Source organism: Somniosus microcephalus, chromosome 30 (genome assembly GCF_052327205.1).
Source record: "Somniosus microcephalus isolate GS21.2 chromosome 30, FLI_Smic_1.0, whole genome shotgun sequence".
Taxonomy (NCBI): domain Eukaryota; kingdom Metazoa; phylum Chordata; class Chondrichthyes; order Squaliformes; family Somniosidae; genus Somniosus; species Somniosus microcephalus.
The window spans coordinates 16,715,547-16,728,665 of NC_141016.1; the positions used below are offsets into that span (position 1 = coordinate 16,715,547).

General features: G+C 48.7%; 1 protein-coding gene across 1 annotated transcript; it reads right to left on the reverse strand.

Annotated features, from left to right (window-relative positions):
- Positions 1-4,575: 4,575 nt before the first annotated feature.
- Positions 4,576-6,856, reverse strand: adra2b (adrenoceptor alpha 2B). Its single transcript, XM_085971070.1, has one exon. It carries the CDS (start codon positions 5,883-5,885, stop codon positions 4,611-4,613), a length of 1,275 nt encoding a protein of 424 aa, XP_085827196.1. The 5' UTR covers positions 5,886-6,856; the 3' UTR covers positions 4,576-4,610.
- Between the last annotated feature and the right edge of the window lie 6,263 nt (positions 6,857-13,119).

Consider the following 13,119-nt stretch of genomic DNA (forward strand, 5'->3'; position numbering starts at 1 on the left):
GTGCACCCTGTACAAACCCACTTCACACCCTCGCTACAGTTACAGTGTGAGTGCACCCTGTACAAACCGACTTCACACCCTCGCTACAGTTACAGTGTGAGTGCACCCTATGCAAACCCACTTCACACCCTCGCTACAGTTACAGTGTGAGTGCACCCTATGCAAACCCACTTCACACCCTCGCTACAATTACAGTGTGAGTGCACCCTGTACAAACCCACTTCACACCCTCGCTACAGTTACAGTGTGAGTGCACCCTGTACAGACCCACTTCACAGCCTCACTACAGTTACAGTGTGAGTGCACCCTGTACAAACCCACTTCACACCCTCGCTACAGTTACAGTGTGAGTGCACCCTGTACAGACCCACTTCACACCCTCACTACAGTTACAGTGTGAGTGCACCTTGTACAAACCCACTTCACAGCCTCGTTACAGTTACAGTGTGAGTGCACCCTGTACAGACCCACTTCACACCCTCACTACAGTTACAGTGTGAGTGCACCTTGTACAAACCCACTTCACAGCCTCGTTACAGTTACAGTGTGAATGCATCCTGTACAGACCCACTTCACACCCTCGCTACAGTTACAGTGTGAGTGCACCCTGTACAAACCCACTTCACACCCTCACTACAGTTACAGTGTGAGTGCACCCTGTACAGACCCACTTCACACCCTCACTACAGTTACAGTGTGAGTGCACCCTGTACAAACCCACTTCACACCCTCACTACAGTTACAGTGTGAGTGCACCCTGTACAAACCCACTTCACACCCTCACTACAGTTACAGTGTGAGTGCACCCTGTACAAACCCACTTCACACCCTCGCTACAGTTAGTGTGAGTGCACCCTATATAAACACACTTCACACCCTCGCTACAGTTACAGTGTGAGTGCACCCTGTACAAACCCACTTCACACCCTCGCTACAGTTACAGTGTGAGTGCACCCTGTACAGACCCACTTCACACCCTCGCTACAGTTACAGTGTGAGTGCACCCTGTACAGACCCACTTCACACCCTCGCTACAGTGACAGTGTGAGTGCACCCTGTACAGACCCACTTCACACCCTCGCTACAGTTACACTGTGAGTGCACCCTGTACAAACCCACTTCACACCCTCACTACAGTTACAGTGTGAGTGCACCCTGTACAGACCCACTTCACACCCTGATGCGCTATCAATTACTCATAAAAGACTGAGAGTTAGAAGAGTAACCAAAGGCTTTTATTAACAACAGAATGGAGGTCTGCCTCGAGTGGTCGACCGGTCCAGGATACCAAGGGCTGGGGAGCAGTCACCTTTATACTAGGACCTGTGGGAGGAGTCAGCCGAGGCATGTCCAGGCATGTACACAGTGGAATACAAACAGGACAAACAGGAATACAAACAGTGGTTTACCACACACCCTCGCTACAGTTACAGTGTGAGTGCAACCTGTACAGACCCACTTCACACCCTCGCTACAGTTACAGTGTGAGTGCACCCTGTACAAACCCACTTCACACCCTCGCTAGAGTTACAGTGTGAGTGCACCCTGTACAAACCCACTTCACACCCTCACTACAGTTACACTGTGAGTGCACCCTGTACAGACCCACTTCACACCCTCGCTACAGTCACAGTGTGAGTGCACCCTGTACAGACCCACTTCACACCCTCGCTACAGTTACAGTGTGAGTGCACCCTGTACAGTCCCTCTTCACACCCCCGCTACAGTTACAGTGTGAGTGCACCCTGTACAAACCCACTTCACACCCTCGCTACAGTTACAGTGTGAGTGCACCCTGTACAAACACACTTCACACCCTCGCTACAGTTACAGTGTGAGTGCACCCTGTACAAACACACTTCACACCCTCGCTACAGTTACAGTGTGAGTGCACCCTGTACAGACCCACTTCACAGCCTCGCTACAGTTACAGTGTGAGTGCACCCTGTACAAACCCACTTCACACCCTCGCTACAGTTACAGTGTGAGTGCACCCTGTACAGACCCACTTCACAGCCTCGCTACAGTTACAGTGTGAGTGCACCCTGTACAGACCCACTTCACACCCTCGCTACAGTTACAGTGTGAGTGCACCCTGTACAGACCCACTTCACACCCTCGCTACTGTTACAGTGTGAGTGCACCCTGTACAGACCCACTTCACACCCTCGCTACAGTTACAGTGTGAGTGCACCCTGTACAGACCCACTTCACACCCTCGCTACAGTTACAGTGTGAGTGCACCCTGTACAGACCCACTTCACAGCCTCGCTACAGTTACAGTGTGAGTGCACCCTGTACAGACCCACTTCACACCCTCGCTACAGTTACATTGTGAGTGCACCCTGTACAGACCCACTTCACACCCTCGCTACAGTTACAGTGTGAGTGCACCCTGTACAGACCCACTTCACACCCTCGCTACAGTTACAGTGTGAGTGCACCCTGTACAGACCCACTTCACAACCTCGCTACAGTTACAGTGTGAGTGCATCCTGTACAGACCCACTTCACACCCTCGCTACAGTGACAGTGTCAGTGCACCCTGTACAAACCCACTTCACACCCTCGCTAGTTACAGTGTGAGTGCACCCTGTACAGACCCACTTCACACCCTCGCTACAGTGACAGTGTCAGTGCACCCTGTACAAACCCACTTCACTCCCTCGCTAGTTACAGTGTGAGTGCACCCTGTACAGACCCACTTCACACCCTCGCTACAGTGACAGTGTCAGTGCACCCTGTACAAACCCACTTCACTCCCTCGCTAGTTACAGTGTGAGTGCACCCTGTACAGACCCACTTCACACCCTCGCTACAGTGACAGTGTGAGTGCACCCTGTACAGACCCACTTCACACCCTCGCTACAGTTACAGTGTGAGTGCACCCTGTACAGACCCACTTCACACCCTCGCTACAGTTACAGTGTGAGTGCACCCTGTACAAACCCACTTCACACCCTCGCTAGTTACAGTGTCAGTGCACCCTGTACAGACCCACTTCACACCCTCGCTAGTTACAGTGTGAGTGCACCCTGTACAGACCCACTTCACACCCTCGCTACAGTGACAGTGTGAGTGCACCCTGTACAGACCCACTTCACACCCTCGCTACAGTGACAGTGTGAGTGCACCCTGTACAGACCCACTTCACACCCTCACTACAGTTACAGTGTGAGTGCACCTTGTACAAACCCACTTCACACCCTCGCTACAGTTACAGTGTGAGTGCACCCTGTACAAACCCACTTCACACCCTCGCTAGTTACAGTGTGAGTGCACCCTGTACAAACCCACTTCAGACCCTCGCTAGTTACAGTGTGAGTGCACCCTGTACAGACCCACTTCAGACCCTCGCTACAGTTACAGTGTGAGTGCACCCTGTACAGACCCACTTCACTCCCTCGCTACAGTTACAGTGTCAGTGCACCCTGTACAGACCCACTTCACTCCCTCGCTAGTTACAGTGTGAGTGCATCCTGTACAAGTCCAATGACCTGGTCTCAAGCACGAGCTGATATCCCGTTCCATTGCTGACCAGAAAGGAATATGTCTTGGTAGCTGGTCGAACCTTGCCCTTCTGCTCTGACATCCTGGTATAGCTGAAACTCACGGCTCATCAACTGTTTAGAAATCCTTCTGAGTTCCCCTCAGTCCCACTGTTAGAAGTTTCCACTAGTTCTATCAGAACCTACATAAATGTGGGATTTTAACATGCTCTGCTTTAAAGCAATCTTCTATTTAATAGATTTTCTCTACACGATTACAGGGCTTCGAGTACAAACACATGTCATTGTATATTTATTGAGTCTCAACGCAGCTTCTGGTCCAGTAACCCCACTAATAGCCAATCAAAATATCCTCCATTTTAAATATTTTCTTTTAAAGTGGTGAGGTCCGCAAGACTCTCTCTCCAGTGAGTCATGCGGTCTTGCTCACTCGTGCAGCAATATTCTTATTCCACCCGAACCCAATAATCTGCATGCATTGCTGATTTAAAACTGAATGGAGTTGTTCACAATTAGTTCTGTGGTTACAAATGGTGTAAATGAGGCGTTTGAACCAGAATTGTAAATGGCTATTTGTGGTTTAACAGATATGGGTCAGCAATTTTACAGGAGTACAGACACGGGGAGGGCGCTAATATTCTGCATTCCCTTGTCTGGAGGATCAATTCTTACAATGGTTGAGAGGCTGGGCGAAAGAGCATTTGTCCTGCAGCCTGTGTAAAAAGGTGAGAATTGTGGTCGGAGTGTGAAAGCTGCGCGAACTTCCAGCTTGTACCGTATTCCAACATTGCAGGGGTTTCCTCACCGGAATCGCCAGCCGATTTCGCTCCCCTTCATCGACCTACAGAGGACCCGAGTACATTTCTGCAATCAACTAACAGACATTTCACTTTGTAGCACCTCGTTTCCTCAACAGCTCATTTATTTCGTTATTTGAGAAGAACATCACTTTACTAAGACATCGGTACAGTTGCATGCCATTTATTTGGAAAACTTTTATTTCGTTTAAAATAAATCTTTTTGTTTGCTTCCTCTCTCTTCGTGCACCCCCCCCCCCCCCCCCCCACCCCCTGCAACAGACAGGTCTCTGAAAGCTGCCGGCTAGACCCGGTAGAGAGATCGTTTCTGTTCTCGGCAAAGGATCTTTTTGAAAGCTCTCCTGAAGTCCTGGTTGAAGATAGTGTAGATGACGGGGTTGAGGGAACTATTGCAATACCCAATCCAGAAGAAGAACTTGAAGATGACAGGTGGGACCGAGCATGTCGCCGGGCAGATGGCAGTCAGACTGTAGGAGAAGAAAAAGGGGAACCAGCATAGGACGAAAACGCCAATGACCACAGACAGAACAAAAGTGAAGCGTTTTTCCCTGTTCTGGATCGCTTTCCTCCGGATGGCACTTGGCGTCAGCGGCTTCTCGCGCCTTCCAAAGTGCTCGTCGTCCCCTTTACAGTTCGAGTTATTCTCATCCTGCACTAGTTTGGGGGAGCCGAGCGGCTCAGTCTTTTTGTGGGGCTTCTCTTTGCTTGAACACTTTTCCTGACCCGAAGAATCAGCCGCTTCCTCCTTGTCCTTGTCCTTGGAATTGGTTTCCTTCTCCCGCCCATTGGGACCAGAGGAGGCTGCTTCCCCCGCGGGTCGGGCTGTGGCGCTGACCAGAACTGGTTTTCTGTTGCCGGGTGGCTGCCTGGTCCTCTGCTTGGCTACCTGGTAAATCCTCATGTAAACCAGAATCATGATGACACAGGGAGCAAAGAAAGACCCAATGCACGAAGATAAGATGTACCATTTCTCGTCATTCAGTCGACACACGGGAATTTCGTCTTTGCCAAGGTTTTTGTTCATGGAGATCAGAGGAGGGAAGGAAATGACCCCAGCAATGAGCCAGACGATCAGGATCACACACCGGATTCTTCTAGGTGTCCTCTTTGAGTTGTACTGGATGGCTTGGGTCACTGACCAGTATCTGTCCAGACTGATCGCACAGAGGTGCACAATAGAAGACGTGCAAAACAAGACATCTAACGCCAAATAAATTTCACACCAAATCTTCTTAAAGTACCAATACCCCATCAGTTCATTGGCCAGAGAAAAGGGCATCACCAAAGTGGCCACCAAGATATCTGCGGCAGCCAGCGAGACCAGGAAGAGGTTCTGGGGGGCTTGCAGCGACCTGCTGGTCAGCACAGCGATGATGACCAGGACATTCCCAATGATTGTGAACACTATGATGAAGCTGATGGCAGTGGCGATACTTGCGGTGGTCCGAGGCGAGTAGGGGAGGGAGAAGAGGCGCTCCCCCCAAAAGTTCTGCTGGCTGGCGTTGCAGGGGAAGCTGCCGTTGTTGCCCCGAAGCGTTGAACAGTCCACAGCTGCCATCGCCCTTCTTCCAGCCACCTGGTCAGTCAGCGCTCGCCCCGAGCACCATGCAGTTCAAAGAAATCCGACTGCGGTTCCCCTGAAACACGGCAGAAACTTGAATAAAATGACACCGATCTCATGGCAAAGTATATTTCTTGCTGTTCTGTTCCGATGCAGAAACTAACTCTGCAAAACTACTTTCTGAAAGAGCATTTCAAGGAGACGGCAGTGCTGCAGAAGGCTCTGAATATTTTACTATTTGACTTGATCAGCCGCAGGTCGTGTGTCTAGGCTGGTGACAAACGTCCCACAAGCCTTTGTTTCACTTGCTTCTCTCTCACTCTGTCCCCCCACAGCCTCGACAAGCTGCATTTAAAAGCGAGCATTGCACCATACACAGCCCTGGGCACAGACGTAAGAGATCACGTTGCTCCTTCGCCTCCTCCCCACTATCATCATTCTCAGCCTCTAAAATCAACGTTTGTTCCACACCCTCAAACAGCATCAATTGAAATGCAATACGCGCCGTCATGAACTATTATAATCTTTTCTATATTTGAATCCGAACTATCAACGCCTTGAAAAGATTATTCAAACCCACACATGAAATAATAACTAGCATTGGATGTCCCTTATTGCACTTGGCTGCGTGGGACGGGGTTTGACAACAGGAACCCGACCCACGTTGGCTTTCCAGACAATATACCTCAATAATAACTATTAACATTATGCCTACATTATAGGGTAACACTAAGCATTCTGATGACACATAAATAAGAAATGAACAGTGGGTATTTTGGTGAGCCTAACCCACATTTTTAATGACAATTCTATTATTTTAGATGGCGTGATTATCCGCAATGGTCGATCTGACAGTGACAGTGGTTGTAGATATAAGATAAAATAATAATGATTTATAAGTAATAAAAGACAAGATTTACCAAACCTTTAAGTTTTAAATGTGATTGGAACTTTCAATAAAGTCTAGCAAATAGTCACTAATAAACACAAATAAAACTGTTGGACTATAACCTGGTGTTGTGTGACTTCAAACACAAAGCAGGCATATTTTTCTGATGAAGGGTCCCAGACCTGAAACGTTAACTCTGTCTCTCTCTCCACGGATGCTGCCTGGCCTGCTGAGTGTTTCCAGCATTTTCTGTTGTTATTTCAGATTTCCAGCATCCGCAGTATTTTGTATATTTTTCTATGTATAGTTTCAGTTTATGAATCTAGAAGTCCTGAATGTACAGAAACCTTATAACCTGGAAATTCCGGATTATACACAAATCAGTAAACAGTGGGTGCGAGTGATGCTCCCTGTGTTTATGGGTGAGATTCGGCATTTATATTTGTATATGTTAGCTATTCTGTGTGAGACCCACACGACCATTTTAGTTGTACAAATCCTTAAAGAAATGAGTGGTGTCACCCGATTAAGGAGGCACACGACTGTTTCCCCGTAGGGTGAGTTTCACCTCACTCTACATCAGTGCCAGCTTATGCAAAATAGGACCCTCTTTGGAAATGCGAACGGTGTTACCCCGCAAAGGGAGGCACTTGATTTGTGTTCCTGTGGAGCCAGCCTGCTCCTATATTTATCAGAAAATAGGGATTTTTCTGTGCATGTACCTGCCTATGCAATAAGCCACCTGAGGGAGTACGGGCACCAATTTCACAGCTGACAAGCATGTAATGGGCTGCAGCAGTCATGGGTGCATTCTCAACCTAAACGCCACGGAAGGGGTTTAAAGCTCACCTTTGTGCTGTTCTTAACAGAGCCGTTTATTTTAAATGGGTTCACAAACTGCGATAAAATAGTGCAAAAAAAGGAACGTCACAAAGATATGTAATGAAACCCACTGGGGCAGTAATGCAGTCGAGAAGTTCACGCAAACTTGTCTCAGTACCCTGGACAGGGCCGGGGAAAGTTGGGAACAGGTTGACTCCTGTGGTCAGGCTCCAGCTCAGCAAGCTTATAAATGGCAAACAAACTTTATAATCACTCGATTGAGTGTCGCTATTGTATTATTATTTTAAGTGACTGGATATGTTGAAATACACGTTAACACTTTTTCATTCACCTTGCTAAAATGTTTTGCCCTCTTATGTATTATTTCCCCTATTATTTGCAGAGCAATTTATGTATCGTGTTATTGCGTTATTCTCTTTTATTAAATTCTGTTACATGAAGGATGTAGATGAGTAGCTGTTCCCCAGCATTGTGTCACTCGTTCACATGAACCTCCGCAGTGAACCCATGCTGAAAACTAACGCTTTCAAAACCAATCCATTTTCTACTAGTGTTTAAAATTACATTTCAACGGTTTTGAATTTTGTTAATAAGAACTTAGATATCTACATCTATCAGCCGGAATATAGATATTGTACTGCAGGGCAGATAATTTAACCCCTGCTGGTTGTATGTGCTTTTGATCACAATTTGCAACGCCTCCTTGTTTTGTTTAGTTTTTACTGTTCCCACGCAATGCTTAAATCATCAAAAATACTGGGGCACCTCTAAAACCCGTACAAACCAGAAGGCCCTAGTTTTAATCCCTGGTTTAGGGTATAACTAATCTCAGGTACGGTGGTAGTGTAGGGACACCGCAGCACTTCTGGGCTAGGGAGTGGCAATATCAGCCTAAATTCCCCGTTCTGTTCAGTATCCAGTGACCTTTGCTGACAAGTGCACATGGGGTTGTCAGGGGAGGGTAGGATTGGGTGTGACATTGATTGCCCCGCCCCGTTGTCGAATAATTTTAACTGAGGTAAAAATCTCAGCTCACAATACAAATAGGCACAAATGCACAATCCTTCATGTCTCCCCGTGGGAGAGTTCTACTTTAGAATTCTAATCAAAATGCACAGATAGAAATAAACAGCTGTTAGCCTTTGCCCACAGACCCATTGTCTGTTCTCCGAGAAATCACTCCCGTACATTCACATGACCATGGGTTACTTGCAATCCTAAGTTTCAGTGCTCGTGTTACGATTTTTGGACTGTTGAAGGTGAGGGGTCAGGTTTCAGCGATCTGTGTATTTTAGTTAGTTAAACATCTCAAGAAACTCCAAGGGCAGTTTGGAGGCTCCTTCAACTGTTGTGCCTAGGGATTTGGACTTCGCAGGATCTGCCTAAAATGCAGTTTTGTATTTCAGCATTAATAGTTCATGCAGTCACTGTGGAGTATACTAAGTAGCCTGTACATTTTGGGAGTAACCATGGAGGAGTCCACAACTCATATTGTTGTCAGCTTGATTCAGTTGGGAGCACCCTCACCTCTGAGTCAGAAGGCTGTGGGTTCAAGCCCCACTATGGATTTGAATATATAGGGCTTGATTTTGCCATTGGGGTCGGGCTGGGGCGTGTCAGCTGGTTTTCGTGTCAGGACCCCGACTCCGATGTGAAGTGGGGAAAAAGTGCGATTTCCCCCTAATTGGGCACTTGATTTCCAGCGTGTGGGAACCCCTGGCCCAATTCGTCGTTCCATCCTGAAAGTTGCCTCCGATGATGTCATCGGTGCTGCTGGATTTAAGACCTGCAAGCAGCCTTGCTTCTTCTGGAGACTGGAAACACTTTGGACATTGTATGAAGGACTTCATTTACCGACCATGTCCACCAGCAAGCAAAAGTGTGCACCTCGCTTTGATGAGCCCTCCCTCCAAGCTCTGGTGCAGGGAGCAAGATCTAATAAGGAGGTGCTCTTCCCTTCCTCAGGGAGAAAAAAGCCACCACAACAGACTAAAGCTGTGTGGCTGCAAGTGGCCGAGGAGGTCAACTCCATATCGATGAGCCGCAGAACCTGGCTGCATTGCAGGAAGAGGTTTCATGACCTTCTCCGCACAGGAAAAGTGAGTATGACTTTCTCATCACCCTCAATCTCATCCCCATCGCCTCTCCTCACCAGCACTCTGCTTTGCCAACCTCTTCCTCCACATCCCACTTGACACTGACATCCCTGCACCCTTACGCATTCCCTCTCTCTCAATGGTCACATTCACTTAACTATTCGACCATGCAGTCCTCACACTCCCTATCACTGTGACGCAATGACAGCAATTTACAACACACAGGGAGGGCCCTTTGTCTCCTTCTAAGCATCTATGCTATGGATTCTCTACACTCACTCCTTCATTCTCACTCAAACTCCACTTGTGTCCCTCATTGCAGGAAAAGAGAGCCCACAATAAGAGGGAAAGAATGAGGACAGGAGGAGGGCCACCCTCAGTAGCCCAGCTCACCACCTCGGAGGAGGCGGCCCTAGAAATTGCCGGGATCGAGGAGGATTCCCAAGTGGGGGACGGACAGGCGGGCGCATCACAGCAAACTGGTGACAGAATAGTTTGGCATCTCTCTCATTGACATTGCATGAGTGACTGATAATGATTCTGATGCTCTAACAGATTTTCTAATGATCATCTGCACAAGTCAATGTGCATGCAACCTTCACCTCACATCTCTAACTCTTTCCTTTACTCCCCCACAGGACCATCGAGAGCCCCCGTCCCCACTGTCCAGGAGGAAGAGCCTGAGCTTCCAGACTCCTCAGAGAAAGCTGCAACCTCTGAGGGCGCTCAGTCAGCAGAATTAAGTGCACCCTGCACCAGCGCAGACACTCACTCCTCGGTGGGACCTTCGGGACATAGAGTAGAATTGTCACCTGGTGTATCACAGTTCACAAGTGAGCATCAGCAGATGGTGGAGACAGGGACAGCAGTGGAGAGTCCTCGTCGCAGTGGAGAGGACGCTCCCAGCTCGGCTCTGCTGCATGTCGACCCTGTGCCTCCGGGTCCATCCAGAAGGAGAGCGGTGCTGGAACTCCAGGAACAGGTGCAGGAGTCTCTGGCAGGTTTTGTCTCCAGGGTCGCTGCGAGTGTGGAGCGAATGGAGGAGTCCATCGCTAACATGAGCAGAGCCTTTGTGGAGGCGTTGGCACATGAACGCATCACCACGGAAAGGATGGCTACCTCCATGGTAAGGCTGGCTACCGTAGAGGAGAGGATGGCAATGGTAGAGGAGAGGATGGCAATGGTAGAGGAGAGGATGGCAACGTCCATGGAGGAGCTTAGTCGCCAGGGTATGGAAAACATGGTAATTGTTCAGAATAGACTGACATCTCTTGAGGAGCGATGGTCAGCTATTGAGCAAACAAACCAGACCTTCATGCAAGCCCTCTGGAGTAGGACTTCCAGTGCAGAAACGGGTCCTCATGGTCCCCCTGCAGTGCAGCAAGGTGCTGTCCAGCTACTTGCTAGCTCTGAAGTGGGGCTGACCCATGAGAGGGATGTTGGTGGCATACAACAAGGAAATGGGGGCTCCTCTCCAAGCGCTCACACGACCATGCCACTGCAGAGCCCTCGGTCAGAGCCCCACCAGAGTCCCCACCCAACTGAGATCGGCGTCTCAACCCCTGCACAGCCGCAGGAGCAGCAAACTGTTGCCGAGCCCTCACAAAGGTGTCGAGACAGGAGCAGCAAGAAAGTGAGCAAGGGGCCTCCACATCTGCTGAAGCCACAGGGGAAGCACCACGTAGGAGCATGCGTAAGAGGAAGATAATGCACAAGTAGTCACAAGGGTAGTCACTTGTGTGTAATGTGTTTAATTTTGAAAAGCCATCAGTTGCTTATTGTCATAAAAAATTCTGATGGCAAACTGTTGCAGTTGTGGCGTGTGTCATTTCGCTAATGGGACTTCCACATTGAGGGCTTAGGGCGAGTTGCAATTGTCAGTATGGTGGCCAGAGTGATAGGAATCCGTAGGTTCTTGGCCATTGTCGATGGTCTGATAAGAAGGTGCGAGGCAAAAGTGTTTGATTGTGCAGGCTAAGCAAACCTGGCCAAGATGAGTGCATCCCGGGCAGCAATGTGGTCGCGCGCTGGTGCCTTCTGGCCTGTGCAGCTTCAGGTGGATGAGTTGCAGCTTGGCGCTCCTGTTGTTGCTGCTGCTGTAGGTGGTGCTGTTGTTCATGGTTCTGCTGCTGCCACGGCTGGTCTTCGTCCGAATCTGATGTCCAGGAGGAAAGAAAATAAATGGTTCCCATGCTGTATATGCCTCAGTTGAGGAAGCGCTCAGTCAAGGTGGCGAGAGGGGTTTCCCAGGAGGTCACACTGGAGATGGGTGTCAGGCTCCAAACTTCCACAACAATGAGTAGGCCTGCTAAAAGTCCCCCCAGACCTGAGACAACAAAGTTCTGCCACCTGCAAATGATGATTGCTGAAAACTCCTTTTTAATGGTGGAGCTGCAGCTGTTAGTAAGCAGTCCACTTGTGAGGCCGCCAGGATTCACTGGCGTGTTCCAGAGGAGACGTGCAGGACGTGGGAAAAGTGGTAAAATCAGAAAGGCCTCTCAAAATGGGATTATCGAGGCAATTAAGTGGTCGTTAAGGGCCTTAAGGGCCTATCCCGCCTCTTGGAGGCGGGATGGAAACAGGGTCAGAAAACGCGCATTTGGGAAAATTGCTCGGAGGCGGGATGGAGGCGGGATCGGGCCCGCCCGCCATTTTTTGTGATTTTACCACCTCACAAGCCTCCAATCCCGCCTCCTCGGGCCTGGCAAAATCGAGCTCATAATCTAATTTGACACTGCAGTGTAGTGCTGTGGGAGTGCTGCATTGTTGGAGGTGTCTTCCTTTGCATGAGATGTTGAAACAAGGCCGTGTCTACCTACTCAAAGATCCTATTGCATTGTAGGGAGTTCAAAACTAGGGGCCATCAACATAGGATAGTCACTAATAAATCAAATAAGGAATTCAGGAGAAACTTCTTTACTCAGAGTAGAGAGAATGTGAAATTAGCTACCACATGGAGTGGTTGAGGCAAATAGCTTAGGTGCATTTAAGGGGAAGCTAGATAAGTATATGAGGGAGAAAGGAATAGGACATGTTAATTGGATGAAATGAAGTAAGGAAGGAGGCGTCTCATGTGGGGTATAAACATTGGCATAGACCTTTTGGGCCAAATGGCCTGTTTCTGTGCTATAAATTCTATGTAATTCTGAAAACTTGCTTGGTGCAAAATCCTCCTGTGCACTGCAGGAATTCCAGTCATAGATGAGGTGATGTGAACATGGCAGGGTCAATGATGTCACTGAACGGCTGCAGGACATTCTGAGGGGGGAGGGTGAACAGCCAGAGGTCGTGGTCCATATCGGTACCAACGACATAGGTAGAAAGAGGGACGAGGTCCTGCAAACAGAATATAGGGAGCTAGGAAATAAATTAAAAAGCAGGACCTCAAAGGTAGTAATCTCAT